The following is a 13,416-nucleotide window of genomic DNA, read 5'->3' as shown; positions in this document are numbered from 1 at the left end:
ATCTGAAGATAAATCTTACTAGTGTATGGGCAGCTTTAGACCAACACAATATTGTTGGCCATCCTGTAAAGTTCACTTACATCACTAGTCATGCATCTATTCATTTTCTGGATGTATTGATTAAAGTTTCCAATGGATCACTGTCCACTAGTGTTTTCCTGCATTTGGGTGAAAATTTTTGATTGTCATATGCTCCCATCAGATAGATCGGACAGATAAATCTGTATGTGTGTACACACCTTTAGTCTGAGTTTCATCTGGAGGACAGCAGACAAGAAAGGACCACAGCAAGCAGGGAATATAATGTATCTCTCCTTGTACTGAGCAATCCCTGATTGGCAGGTAGTCGCTGTGTTTATATTTCAGCACCAGTAATAAAGACATCATTAATCCATTTGCAGAATGATCATTCATTTATTTAGGTTGTTATTATAGGTTACCAGATGGTCATCATTACAGGACCACCTAACTATCTGTAACATGTAGAAGAATGTACAAAGTATTATAGAGAAACAAAGTCTATAGTTATACAATCGGTAACAAAATCCCATTTATCCAGATCAGCTTTTATTCCCCTGTTCTGGGGACAGCTACTAGTAACATACATGGTTATTACAGATATTGTTAGATCATCGTCCTTCAGTCTACATGCAGGTTATATCATTATATACTGTGTCATAGTAACGTGTATACTGTTACTGGGCTGCTATATATATTATGGAGGATGTTAGTATTACAGATGTACCGGGTCTTGTCTTTGCTGGTGATCCGCCAGCAGCATGGCACCGCTATCTGACTGAGACGCGTGTGCGTCCCCCACGCACGTGCGTCTCAGTGGCGGGGCGGCGAGGCGGACGCAATACTGTACTGCTGGATATGCTGGGGGGGGACCCGAGGAGGCTGCGGGGGGGTGCGGTCGCCCGGTGTGGGCACCGGGCGACCGAGGGCAGCACCGTCGGAAGGGGACACGTGCGCACCTCGTGCGCGCGCATCCCCTTCCGGCATACAGATGGTGGCGGGGAAAGGGATGGCGATGCCATCGCCATCCCCTGCAAAGATGAGACCCGACCCATCTGTAGCCTATTACACAATGTGCTCTCCATCAGACCTGGTTAATAACATGATGTGAGAAGCAATGATGTACTGTAACCCATAGCAACCAGATATCTTCTACTAGCAGTCTAGTGTCAGCAACCTAACACGTGTAATAATGATTGGTTACTATGTGATACAGGTAGTACATAGTATTCAGAGAGTGAGGTAAGGCAGCAACATAGAGGCATGAAGGGAAAGAATACTTTGGTATAAGAGACCAGGGCAGACCTTGTAGGGTGGTACAAGGTCACATACAAGGTGTAACTAGAGGATGCAGCTGCTATGGGACCCAGTAGCTTGGGGGCCCCAAATCAATCCCACTAAACTATATATGTGTATGTATGTATGCATATATATATAATTTTTGTATCTCTGCAGTGCTCGGCAGTGTAGGTACAAGGAGGGAGGCAGAGCCCCGCAGTGCGTGTACAGGGAGGGGAGGCAGGGCCCAGCAGAGCACATACAGGGAGGGAGGCAGCGTCCAGCAGTGCAGGTACAGGTAGGGAGGGGGGCAGGGCCCGGCCGTGTAGGTACAGGGAGGGGGTCAGGGCATGGCAGTGTAGGTACAGGGAGGAAGGGGGGGGCAGGGCCCGGCAGTGTAGGTACAGGGGGGGGGGGGCAGGGCCCGGCAGTGTAGGTACAGGGAGAGAGGCAGGGCTCGGCAGTGTGTGTACAGGGAGGGAGGCAGGGCTCGGCAGTGTGTGTACAGGGAGGGAGGTAGAGCACGGCAGTGTACGTAAAGGGAAGGAGGCAGAGCCCAGCAGTGTAGGTACAGGGAGGGAGGTAGAGCCCAGCAGTGTACGTACAGGGAAGGAGGCAGAGCCCAGCAGTGTACTTACAGGGAAGGAGGCAGAGCCCAGCAGTGTACTTACAGGGAAGGAGGCAGAGCCCAGCAGTGTAGGTACAGGGAGGGAAGCAGAGCCTGGCAGTGCATTTACAGGGAGGGAAGCAGAGCCCGGCAGTGTAGGTACAGGGAGGGAAGCAGAGCCCGGCAGTGCAGGTACAGGGAGGGAAGCAGGGCCTGGCAGTGCAGGTACAGGGAGGGAGGCAGAGCCCAGCAGTGTAGGTGCAGGGAGGGAAGCAAAGCCTGGCAGTGCATGTACAGGGAGGGAGGCAGAGCCCAGCAGTGTAGGTACAGGGAGGGAAGCAGCGCCTGGCAGTGCATGTACAGGGAGGGAGGCAGAGCCCACCAGTGTAGGTGCAGGGAGGGAAGCAAAGCCTGGCAGTGCATGTACAGGGAGGGAGGTAGAGCCCGGCAGTGTAGGTACAGGGAGGGAAGCAGCGCCTGGCAGTGCATGTACAGGGAGGGAGGTAGAGCCCGGCAGTGTACGTACAGGGAGGGAGGTAGATCCCAGCAGTGTATGTACAGGGAGGGAGGTAGAGCCCAGCAGTGTATGTACAGGGAGGGAGGTATAGCCCAGCAGTGTATGTACCGGGAGGGAGGCAGGGCTCGGCAGTGCATGTACAGGGAGGGAGGTAGAGCACAGCGGTGTAGGTACAGGGAGGGAAGCAGAGCCTGGCAGTGCATGTACAGGGAGGGAGGTAGAGCCCGGCAGTGTATGTACAGGGAGGGAGGTTGAGCCCGGCAGTGTATGTACAGGGAGGGAGGCAGAGCCCGGCAGTGTATGTACAGGGAGGGAGGTAGGGCTCGGCAGTGCATGTACAGGGAGGGAGGTAGAGCACAGCAGTGTAGGTACAGGGAGGGGGGTAGAGCCCAGCAGTGTACGTACAGGGAGGGGGGTAGAGCCCAGCAGTGTAGGTACAGGGAGGGAGGTAGAGCCCAGCAGTGTATGTACAGGGATGTAGGCAGAGATGCTTGTTGTGCAGAATAAGGAAGCATGGCTGTGCCTGCAGTAGTGATGACGGGACTGTGTAGCTGCCAGATGTGGCACTGTACAAGTACAATCAGGTATAAATTCTGTGGCTTCACCTCCCGCCTCATTCCCAGTACAATGCCAGGCCCCAGACTGGCAGCAGTGATTACAAAAAAGTCAAGTTAAATAAATTATAGAGGGTACAGTGGGATTGCCTTCAGGGCCCCCACCCATGTACCCTGAATTGTTAGAGGGTCCAACCATGTCTGTATGTCCCTTCCAATCCATCCAATTCCCCTATATGGTGCTCTGTCTATGCTCTCTCTCATCCATCTATCTATACCCTCATCTAACCTGTCTGTCTATGACTCATATGGCGCTCTGTCTGTCCATTTGTACATTAATGTTCCTATACGGTGCAATGTTAGTCTATCTGCCCATGCCCCCTTGTCTGTCCATCTCTGCCTCCATTCCCATGCTGTGATGTAGTCAAATAGCCTCTCCTGTTAGCCCTTCATAGTCTCTCTTGCTCCTCTTTCTTTCTCTCCTTGACACTCTCCCTCATTCGTTTTCCTTAAATCCCCTCTCTAACTTTCTAACTCACTCCTGTCTACCCCTCCCACACCCACTTTCTCTTCTGTCACTAAGCGGCAATGTAGTGACGACAACTGGGGGGGGGGGGGTTTGTCAGAGCAGATTTTGATAAGGGATCCACAAGGTCGGTCATGCCCCTACCTGTAAACCAGAACTCCAAACTCTACCAGTCAGAAATAGAATCCCCATTCCTTAGACGAGCTCTGAGAACGCTTTACTGCATAGTCAAATTTGACCTTAAGTCATGTCGACCTTGGCCCATGTCAACCTTAAGTCAGGTCAACCTTCCTGCCAGTCGACCTAGTGGGGTCGACCTAATGACTGTAGACCTAAGTTCATTCTAATAGATGACCGCATCCCTAAATAAGGCTGAAAAAAGAAGTCAGTCCATCGAGTTCACTTTTCTAACATGTTCCCTTACTTATGAAACCCCTCACAGCTACTCAAGTGGATAGGGAGAAAAGGGAGGGCACTAAAGTCATGTTATATCAGCTGCTTACCCTGTCAAGGCTTCGCCACAACTACATTAGATTTCTAGGCACATTCGCTTTTCTGGGTATGCCCAGGACATGCTGGAAGTACCCATTCACCAGCCCCCTAGATGCCCATCTGCACACACCACAGCAGCAGATTTTCAGGGGACCAAGTTAACCGGAATCAGGCCGTTAGTTTCTCTCCTGTGTGACTCCTCTGATGTCGGACAAGATGTGACTTACTGGAAAAACATTTGCTGCATTCAGAACATATGGCTTCTCTCCTGTATGACTCCTCTGATGTAGGACAAGATGTGACCTCCGGGAAAAACATTTGCTGCATTCAGAACATTTATATGGCTTCTCTCCTGTGTGACTCCTCTGATGTACGACAAGATATGACTTACTGGAAAAACATTTGCTGCATTCAGAACATTTATATGGCTTCTCTCCTGTGTGACTCCTCTGATGTACGACAAGATGTGACTTCTGGGAAAAACATTTGCTGCATTCAGAACATGTATATGGTTTATCTCCTGTGTGAATTCTCTGATGTATAACAAGATTTGACTTGTCTGGAAAACATTTGCTGCATTCAGAACATTTATATGGCTTCTCCCCTGTGTGATTCCTCTGATGTAGGACAAGCTGTGACTTCTGGGAAAAACATTTGCTGCATTCAGAACATTCATATGGTTCATCTCCTGCGTGACTCCTCTGATGTAGGACAAGCTTTGACTTCTGGGAAAAACATTTGCTGCATTCAGAACATGTATATGGTTTCTCTCCTGTGTGACTCCTCTGATGTCGGACAAGACCAGACTTCTGGGAAAAACATTTGCTGCATTCAGAACATTTATATGGCTTCTCTCCTGTGTGACTCCTCTGATGTAGGACAAGATGTGACTTCCGGGAAAAACATTTGCTGCATTCAGAACATTGAAATGGTTTCTCTCCTGTGTGACTCATCTGATGTCGGACAAGCTCTGAATTACTGGAAAAACATTTGCTGCATTCAGAACATGTATATGGTTTCTCTCCTGTGTGACTCCTCTGATGTAGGACAAGATGTGAGTTCCGGGAAAAACATTTGCTGCATTCAGAACATTGAAATGGTTTCTCTCCTGTGTGACTCCTCTGATGTAGGACGAGCTGTGACTGCCGGGGAAAACATTTGCTGCATTCAGAACATTTATATGGTTTCTCTCCTGTGTGACTCCTCTGATGTATGAGAAGCTGTGATTTACATGTAAAGCCTTTGTCACACTCAGAGCACAGATGTGATTTCTCTCCTGTGAGGCTCATCATGTATGGTGTAAGTAATATATTAGTTGCTGAAGGTTTCTTCTATTCAGGAAATGATAAGTTTCTGTGAATCCCCAGAGTAAGGAGAAATTATGTCTTTAGTTGGGTTGACCAGAGAACAATGTCCCTTTCCACGTCGTCTTGTAATAATCTGAATCCTGCTCCTTAAATGTCCTGTAAGATAATTAATAAGTAAAAGCATAATGGTTAACAGGATAATTATATGTTTTATTTGAGATATGAATTTATCTGCTAATTGCACCCCTCGTGGGGTGCAATTAGATATGAATGCCCCTACAGGTTATGTGGGGCTTCTGAAAACGCTTGAAATTTTGGAGGCTACAAGATAGTCTTAGTGTGCGTGGAAGGGCATTCCATAAGGTGGGTGCGGCCGACAAATATCCTGCAAGTGTAAGTGGGAGTGAGTAATGAGTGTGGATGAGAGACGCAGATCTTGTGCAGAGCGGAGAGGTCGGGTGGGGATATATTTTGAGATAAGCGAAGAGATATAAGTCAGTGTAGTCAGAGTGATGGCTTTGTATGTAAGTAGAAGTATTTTACATTAAATGTGGTAATATACAGGCAACCAATCGAGGGACTGGCTGAGCGGATCAGCAGATGATGAACGTCTAGCCAGGAAGATCAGCCTTGCAGCTTCATTCAAAATTGATTGCAGTGGTGAGAGTCTTCTCTTAGGAAGTCCGGTAAGGAGGCCATTGTAATAATCAATGCGTGATATAATAGAGTGCATGGATTAGAGTTTTTGCAGTGTCTTGTGTAAGGTACAGACAAATTTTGGATATGTGTTTTAGATGCATGTAACACGATTTAGAAATAAAATGAATGGAAGGACAGTTCAGAGTCAAGGATGACCCCTTGGCAACGAGCTTGTGGAGTAGGATTAATTGTTGTGTTCTCAACAGTGATAGAGATATCAGGTTGGTAACTACTCTTGGCTGGTAGGAATAGAATAAATTCTGTTTTGGAAATGTTGAATTTGAGGTGGTGAGATGACATCAAAGATGAAATGGAAGAAATACATTACACATAATACCCCATAATGACAACATGAAAAAATACGATTTAAATACCTACCGGTAAATCATTTTCTCTGAGTCCATATGGGATACTGGGATGGTCTTAATACAATGGAGAATAGAGGGTCCTCCACAAGAGACAGGCACATAAAAACTTTCTTCAGACTGGGTGTACTGGCTCCTATCCTCTATGTCCCCACCCACAAGCCAGTTAAGGAAACTGTGCCCGAAGGAGGATGACGAGAGGATATGTGGTATATGCGATATGTGGCGAGATGCATACAGCACACCTCAAACAATAAGAACTGTTCACCTAACATGTTAACCTTTTATTGTATTATTAATTTAACTTAAGTCACAACAGTGACAACATTGGTAACAGGATTACAATGTCATTTAAACAACTCAGTGACAACCAGATGCAGTAAGAACTCCGCACTGAGGCGGGCACCCAGTATCCCATAAGGACTCAGAGAAAAGGATTAACCGGTAGGTATTAAAATATATTTTTTTTGTGCAACATATAGCACAAACAATCAGTCTTGCGGACACGAGCAGTCCTTCGGACATACGTCCGAAGAGTCTGAACCACATCTAAGGATTCATGAATCCCACAGTCAGCCACACTGGAAGGAACCACAATTGGCTGATTCAGATAGAACACCTAAACTACCTTTGGCAGTAATTGCCTTGTCCTAAGCTCCACTCTATCCTCGTGAAACACCAGATAAGGGCTCCTGCATTCAGACTTGTGCCTAACAAAGGCCAGGGCCAATAATACCACCAAGGATGCTATAAATGTGGAAAAAATAAATGTATTACCTGTAATTATATTACGAGCAAAATTACAACAATAATAACTGAAGATAATGGTAAACCATATGTAATAAAGGGGCAGATGTATTAAGCCTGGTGAAGAGATAAACTGGAGATAAAGTGGAAGGAGATAACACACCAGCTAATCAGATCCCAACTGTCCTATTTCAAACACAGCGGATTGGCTTCCAAGTTATCTCCACTTTATCTCTTCTCCAGGCTTAATACATCTGCCCCAAAGAGTTTTATAAATTGTGATACCGCCTACATAGTATATTTACTCCGATGTAGCTGTAATATGAACTATATAGGAAGAACGACTAGATCTTTGAAACAATGGTTCTTAGAACATCGGCGAAATATCTTAAATCAAATTCAAACTCATAGTGTCTCCAGAAATTTTTTTCTTTGCCACAATAGCGACCCCAAAGAAATTACAGTTACCGGCTTAGAACATGTCCTCCATACTAAACGAGGGGGAGGTAGGTTTCGCAAACTATGCAAACAAGAAATCATGTGGATGTTTAAAATGAACTCCATTTATCCGGAAGGTTTGAATGAGGCAGTCAAATTAAATAACATCATCTAAAAACTTAACTATGCGATATCACTGTCAATCATGCTATCATTATTGTCCCTATAATCCTGCCAGACTCTAAGCAATATTTATACAGAATTTATTATAAATATCTATATTTTTGGTCTTTAGATTTGTGTTCCTAATATTTACCTGTGATTCCCCCTCTCTTTACCCTTTGTTCATATATCCTATGTAAATATTATATAGAAAAGTGCCAAGATGTAATAACAATGTTTATATTACACTTAGCCAAATAGAGAATGTAGATTGGCCGTTCATCCATATTTATAAAATATCCAATAATGAACTATTTTTCTATGGTTTATAGAACAATTATTAGAATTCTATCCAGAAAAGATATAAAAATCTTGCTAGTAATTGTTTTTAGGTATAAAAGTGCCAGCGCTGTACAGATTATCAGCCGAATATACACCGGCCTGTAGGATGATGGGCAGCTTACACTGTTGTCATGGTATCCAAACAAACACACTAGCCGTGGCCGCCGAAAACTATGCGTTCCGGGAGCCAGCGGTCACTAGCGTTCCAAAAGCTGGAAATTAGTCATTTTGTGCTCCGGATCCCGGAAGTAGGGCGTAAATGCCGATATCCCGGGGAGATTAAGTTTTAGTAAGTATATCCTCTACATTTCAACTCGTTTTTTTTAGGTTTGTCTTCTGCTCACAATAAAGTATTTATGTAATTGTTTTTTTATAACACAATGGTTAATTACTGGGATTGCCTGACTGATTGTGGGGAGGAACCACATTAGTAAGGGTATATAAACCCCACATGGCAAGAATGTAGCATCACCTTGAAAAAGCTGATTGTTCAGCGAAAGCCACTGTACCGCCCTCAGGTACCTATCCAAGGACTAAGGACTTTATCATTCATCACTGGCGACCAAAAAAACAGCAAAAATTTTTTGGCAAACATCTGTGTTCCATTGAGAAAAGGAAAACAAGGACAACACCAACTGGGAAGCTCCACAGGGTCCTTGATATTTATCTAGCGGCTGTATATCACAAAAAACTAACATCACCGCAGAAATAGTGAGGACCACGGACCCAAGCCCGGATACAATCCCTATTACAAAGTGGTGAGATCCATTCCCTTTCTTCTCAAATAAACCTTTCAACAAATTGCTAAAACCTGCCAACACTTGTCCCATTTCAAAGAGGACTGACCATTTGAGACAACTCCAGTGGCCAGAGGAGGGTACATATGTATTTTAGATTTTAACATTTTTCATTTTTAATGTGTTAATCTTGTATTAATAAATAATTAACAGGCAATCCCTTATGTGTAAATTTCTCTGTAGCGCTGCCGTTTTCTTTATGGTTTTGCTCCAACCAAGATGCCTGTAAGACTAACAAAACCATGTCAAGGTCACAGGTTTCTATAAGTGGCACAAAGGGAGGCTTAATCTGCAGAACACCTTTGAGAAACCTTTGGACTTCAGGCAAGGCAGCCAACTTCTGGAAGAATACAGATAGGGCCGAAATCTGTACCTTTAAGGAACCCAGATGAAGGCGCAAGTCTATGCCTACCTGAAGGAACTGCAGGAAGCAATCCAATTTAAAATCCGCTGGCAGGAAGTTACCCTACTCATACCATGCCACGTACTTTCTCCATATCTTAAGGTCATGGTATGCAGTCACCGGCTTTCTAGCCTGGGTCATGGTAGTTATTACTGAGGCATGAAACCCCTTACGAGCTAAGATGGGCCACTCAACCTTCAGGCCGTCAAACAAACCCACCCTAAGTCCTGGTAGATGAATGGGCCTTGCACTAGAAGATCTCTTGTGAGAGGTAGATGCAACGGGTCTTCCACAGACATGTCCTGAAGGTCTGTGTCTTTGAAAAAGCTCCTTGAAAGCGAAACGCGTTAGGGGACCTTTAGCAGCCTGACTCCCAACTAAAATACCAAGCAGAATGCTGTGATTCGCAAAATCCATCCGTTTGCATCAACATCTGAAAGCCGACACATTGTTGCCCGGCATTTGGATGAATAGAGCCACTAAAAGAGAAGTCCCAGACTCTACACCCTGGAAGGAGAAGTCCGAATAACATCTGAGACTTACAAGCAGAGCTGATGGGTGCAGGTGAGAGATGCACCGACAGCTGCAAATGCCTCCCCACACCCGCGGCGGTCCGTGTGCTGACAGGTCATCAGACGCTAGACACGGGCGGGTGTGAGACGCCGTGTCGCGTCGGTCAGCGGACCCAGTCCAGATTTCCATCAAGCGGACAGAGAAAAAAGGAGGCTAACTGCTCACCTTCCAGCTCACATCAGTTTGACATCGTGCTTGGGACCCCTGCTGTGAGTATCGTGTTTCTGATACCACAGTGGTAAATTGTGGCATTCATTTGTCCATTCATCCATCCACAAAAAGTATTGTATTTAAAACCAATTACTGCTTTTCAGCCCAATAGAGACTGCCACATCTAGATGCCAATTAGATTAGTACTACACATTAATCTGGATTGAATCCAGTAACACTCTATACCATTCAATTGGATACCCCCCCCCTTTTAAAAGAAAGCTTTTTGATTTATACAATTGTTACATAATTATTTTATATATTCAAGTGTATGTTTTTTAATTGTGGTGGCCACCATATTCAATTATTTCTATTATTAACAAAAGAAATACTATTTGTATTAATTAGAAAACAGTGAGTTCATACATGGTGTGATTTGTCAACACAGCACAGAGCTTCCACTCCGTTGTTTTCTGAAGGTCTGTGTACCACGCTCTTCGAGGCCAGTCTGGTGCGACCAGAATTGCCTCCACTCTTTGGCTTCGCACCTTCTTCAGGACCTTTCCGAGCAAGGGTATGGAAGGAAACAGGTAGACTAGATTGCACAACCAGCTTGTCATGCAACCTGGATTGCACGGAGAGGAGAAACCTGCAGAAGAGCATAGTATACCGCTCTCAGCTCCCAGTTTATGTGCAACTTGGATTCCTACATGGACCATTTGCCCTGAGTCACTGCTCTCCAGTCCAAAAGGTTGGCATCCATTGTAAGGCGAATCCAGTCCTGGATTCCAAATCTCCTGCCTGCTAACAGGCTGTGAGACTGTAGCCACCACTGGAGAGACAGCTTGGCCTGAGGCCACTGACGTATCCACCTGTGCATGTGGAGATGCGAACCTGACCACTTGCTCAGCAGGTCTAATTGGAACACTCCAAAATTGGAGGGCCTTGAAGGAGGCCACCATCTTACCCAGCAATCTGATGCATTGATGGATTGATACCTGGAATGGAGTAACACTTACACCACTAGCAGCTGAAGTGCAGTTACCTTATCCTCTGGAAGGAACACCTCCTGTTCCGCCATATATAAAATCATCCTCAACAAACTGGAGATGTTGAGACAGCACCAGTGAGGCCTCTTGGCAGATTCAAAGTCCAGCCGTGGTTTGAGAGCACCTGCATGATGATGTCTATTGCCCTCAGCAATCTCTCCTTTGACCATGCCTTTATCAGCAGGTCATCCAGGTACAGGATGTTTATACCTTGAGTGCTGAGTAGGAACATTATTTCCGCCATGACTTTCGTAAAAATGTGTGGAGCTATGGACAGTTCGAAAGGTAAGGCCTGAAATTGGAAGTGGTCGTCCTTCAGGGCAAACCAGAGATATGCCTGGTGTGGGCCTCACACTGGAATCTGTAGGTAGGTGTCCTTCACATCTAGGGATATCAGGAACTCTCCTTCCTCCAGTCCTGCAATCACTGCTCTCAATGACTCCATCCGGAATTTGAACCCCCTTAAGGGGTTCAATGATTTCAAATTGAGAATTGTTGTCGCTGAGCTGTCCAGCTTCGGTACCATGAATAGGTTGCAGGAGTATCCCTTTCCCCATTCCAATAATGGGAAGGGTATAATAACCTGAGAGTGGACCAGCTGTCAGTTGATTCTCCAGAGCTGCTGGGAGCCCGGAACAGAAATATCTCTAAGGGGCGGTCCGCATTGTAGCGGTTTTCATGAGGTGCAGAGTATGCAGCCTTTCTGAACTTACCTCGCATGCCTCTGTTGGCATTGGAGCCACCTATTACCTTAGGGCAGAACCTGGAGGCCTGAAAGGACTGTTGAATCAGTTATGAAAAAGGACATCTTACCTATGTGAAAGCTGTCAGGAGAAATGTAGATTTCCCAGGCTTGGAAATCAACTCATCTAACTCGCTCCCAAACAGCCTATCTCCCGTAAAAGGAAGAATCTCCACACTGCGCTTGGAGTCTGCATCCGCGACCCACTGACACAACCACAGAGCCCTGCATGCCAACACCACCATGGCAATTATGTGCATTTATAGTGCCTGGCTCCTTTTGGGTTTCATAAAGCACCTTAGCTGTGTCCCGGATGTGGCGCAGCTTTTCCGCCACCTGTGCCGTTGCCATGTCCCCCAGTAACCCCTCCAGCATCTGAGAAGCCCAAGTATAAATGGACTTAGCAATCCAACAACTAGTTCAGCCGCCCCACTGGTTGTATGCATAGATTTCAGAGCACCGTCTAGTTTTCTATCAACTGTATCCTTAAGCGTGGAAGTCCCAGGCACTGGGAGTACCATCTTTTTTGGATAAACAGGACATGGAGGCATCCACTACAGGAGGCTCCTCCCACACCCTCTTTTAAGAGGGATCATAGGGTTAAGTGGATTTAAAACCTCTAGATAACTGAAAACAGTTTTCTGGATTTTTCCATGCAGCTTAGAACGTGTCCTCCAAGTCTGCTTGCTCTGGGAACACAATGTTCTGCCTATTTTGTGATACAAAAAAAGGATCCCTTTCTACAGGGTCAGCCAGAAGAAGATCTAACACCTCTCTTATTGCCAGGATTAAAGGTTCAGATCCCTGAAGCAGAGACGGAGTCCCCTCTAAGGGATCTTCCACTTCATCTCCCTCATCTATCACCTCCATAACATAATCAGGTGTATTGGCTGCAAGCCCACGTTTGTGTGACAGTCCTGGCAAGGGAGTGAGAATATCCACTCTGGCAGACAGGACAGACAAATCCTGCTGCACTTTCTTAGTTTGCTGAGTGTTTGCGGTAAGATGTGAGGACACTCTCCAGCATAGATTCTATGCTTCCAGCCCAAGCAGTATCATGGGACTTCCCTTGTGACACCCCACTGAGCTGTGGGGAGGTACCACTGAGCTGAGGTGACATGCATTGCTCACAAGTGACCTGTGAGGTAGATGCAGGGGTGAACTTAAGGCCTCCAATCATTAGTCCGACTTGTTCTAAGGACAAGTCGGACCTGATTTCCCCCTGCAGCTCCCCGGAGGGGGACACGTGATTAGGCACTTGATGTGCCAAGTTTTGCATATGATACATCGCATGCGATGTATCATATGCAACTCCTGGGGAGCTGCAAGGTGGAGGGAGCAGGGGGGCAGCAGACATCGAGGTGGTGGGTGGGGGATGCTGTAAGGCGGTTGGGGGGGGGGATGCTGCTAATAGGGCAGAGGCAGTGGGCAGGAGAAACTGTGGGAAACAGTGACACAAAGGTGGCAGTAACGTAGAGCTGGGCAGGGGTAGCCAGGAGCCGTCAGTACTGAAAAAAAAGCCCATACAATGAATGGGCAGCCTATGATTGGCTGAGCGCTCTTTCAGCCAATTGCTGACTGGCCGAGAGAGCGCTCAGCCAATCACAGGCTGCCCATTCATTGTATACACCTTTAAAAAAATCCGTTTTG

General features: G+C 46.2%; 2 protein-coding genes across 2 annotated transcripts in view; one reads left to right on the top strand and one right to left on the bottom strand.

The window, feature by feature from the left end:
* The window catches only part of LOC146075941 (uncharacterized), a 188,970-nt gene that overhangs the window by 112,124 nt on the left and 63,430 nt on the right, over window positions 1-13,416 (top strand). The window lies entirely within an intron of this gene.
* The window catches only part of LOC146075942 (uncharacterized), a 57,918-nt gene continuing 45,418 nt past the window's right edge, over window positions 917-13,416 (bottom strand). Inside the window, exon 3 of the mRNA XM_083185644.1 lies at window positions 917-5,455. Within this exon, the coding sequence (XP_083041770.1) occupies window positions 4,169-5,284 (1,116 nt within the window). The 5' untranslated portion in view covers window positions 5,285-5,455 and the 3' untranslated portion in view covers window positions 917-4,168. The remainder of the gene's footprint in view (window positions 5,456-13,416) is intronic.

Source organism: Crinia signifera, chromosome 4 (genome assembly GCF_055691185.1).
Source record: "Crinia signifera chromosome 4, ASM5569118v1, whole genome shotgun sequence".
NCBI lineage: Eukaryota > Metazoa > Chordata > Amphibia > Anura > Myobatrachidae > Crinia > Crinia signifera.
This window is presented reverse-complemented; position numbering and strand designations above follow the sequence as displayed.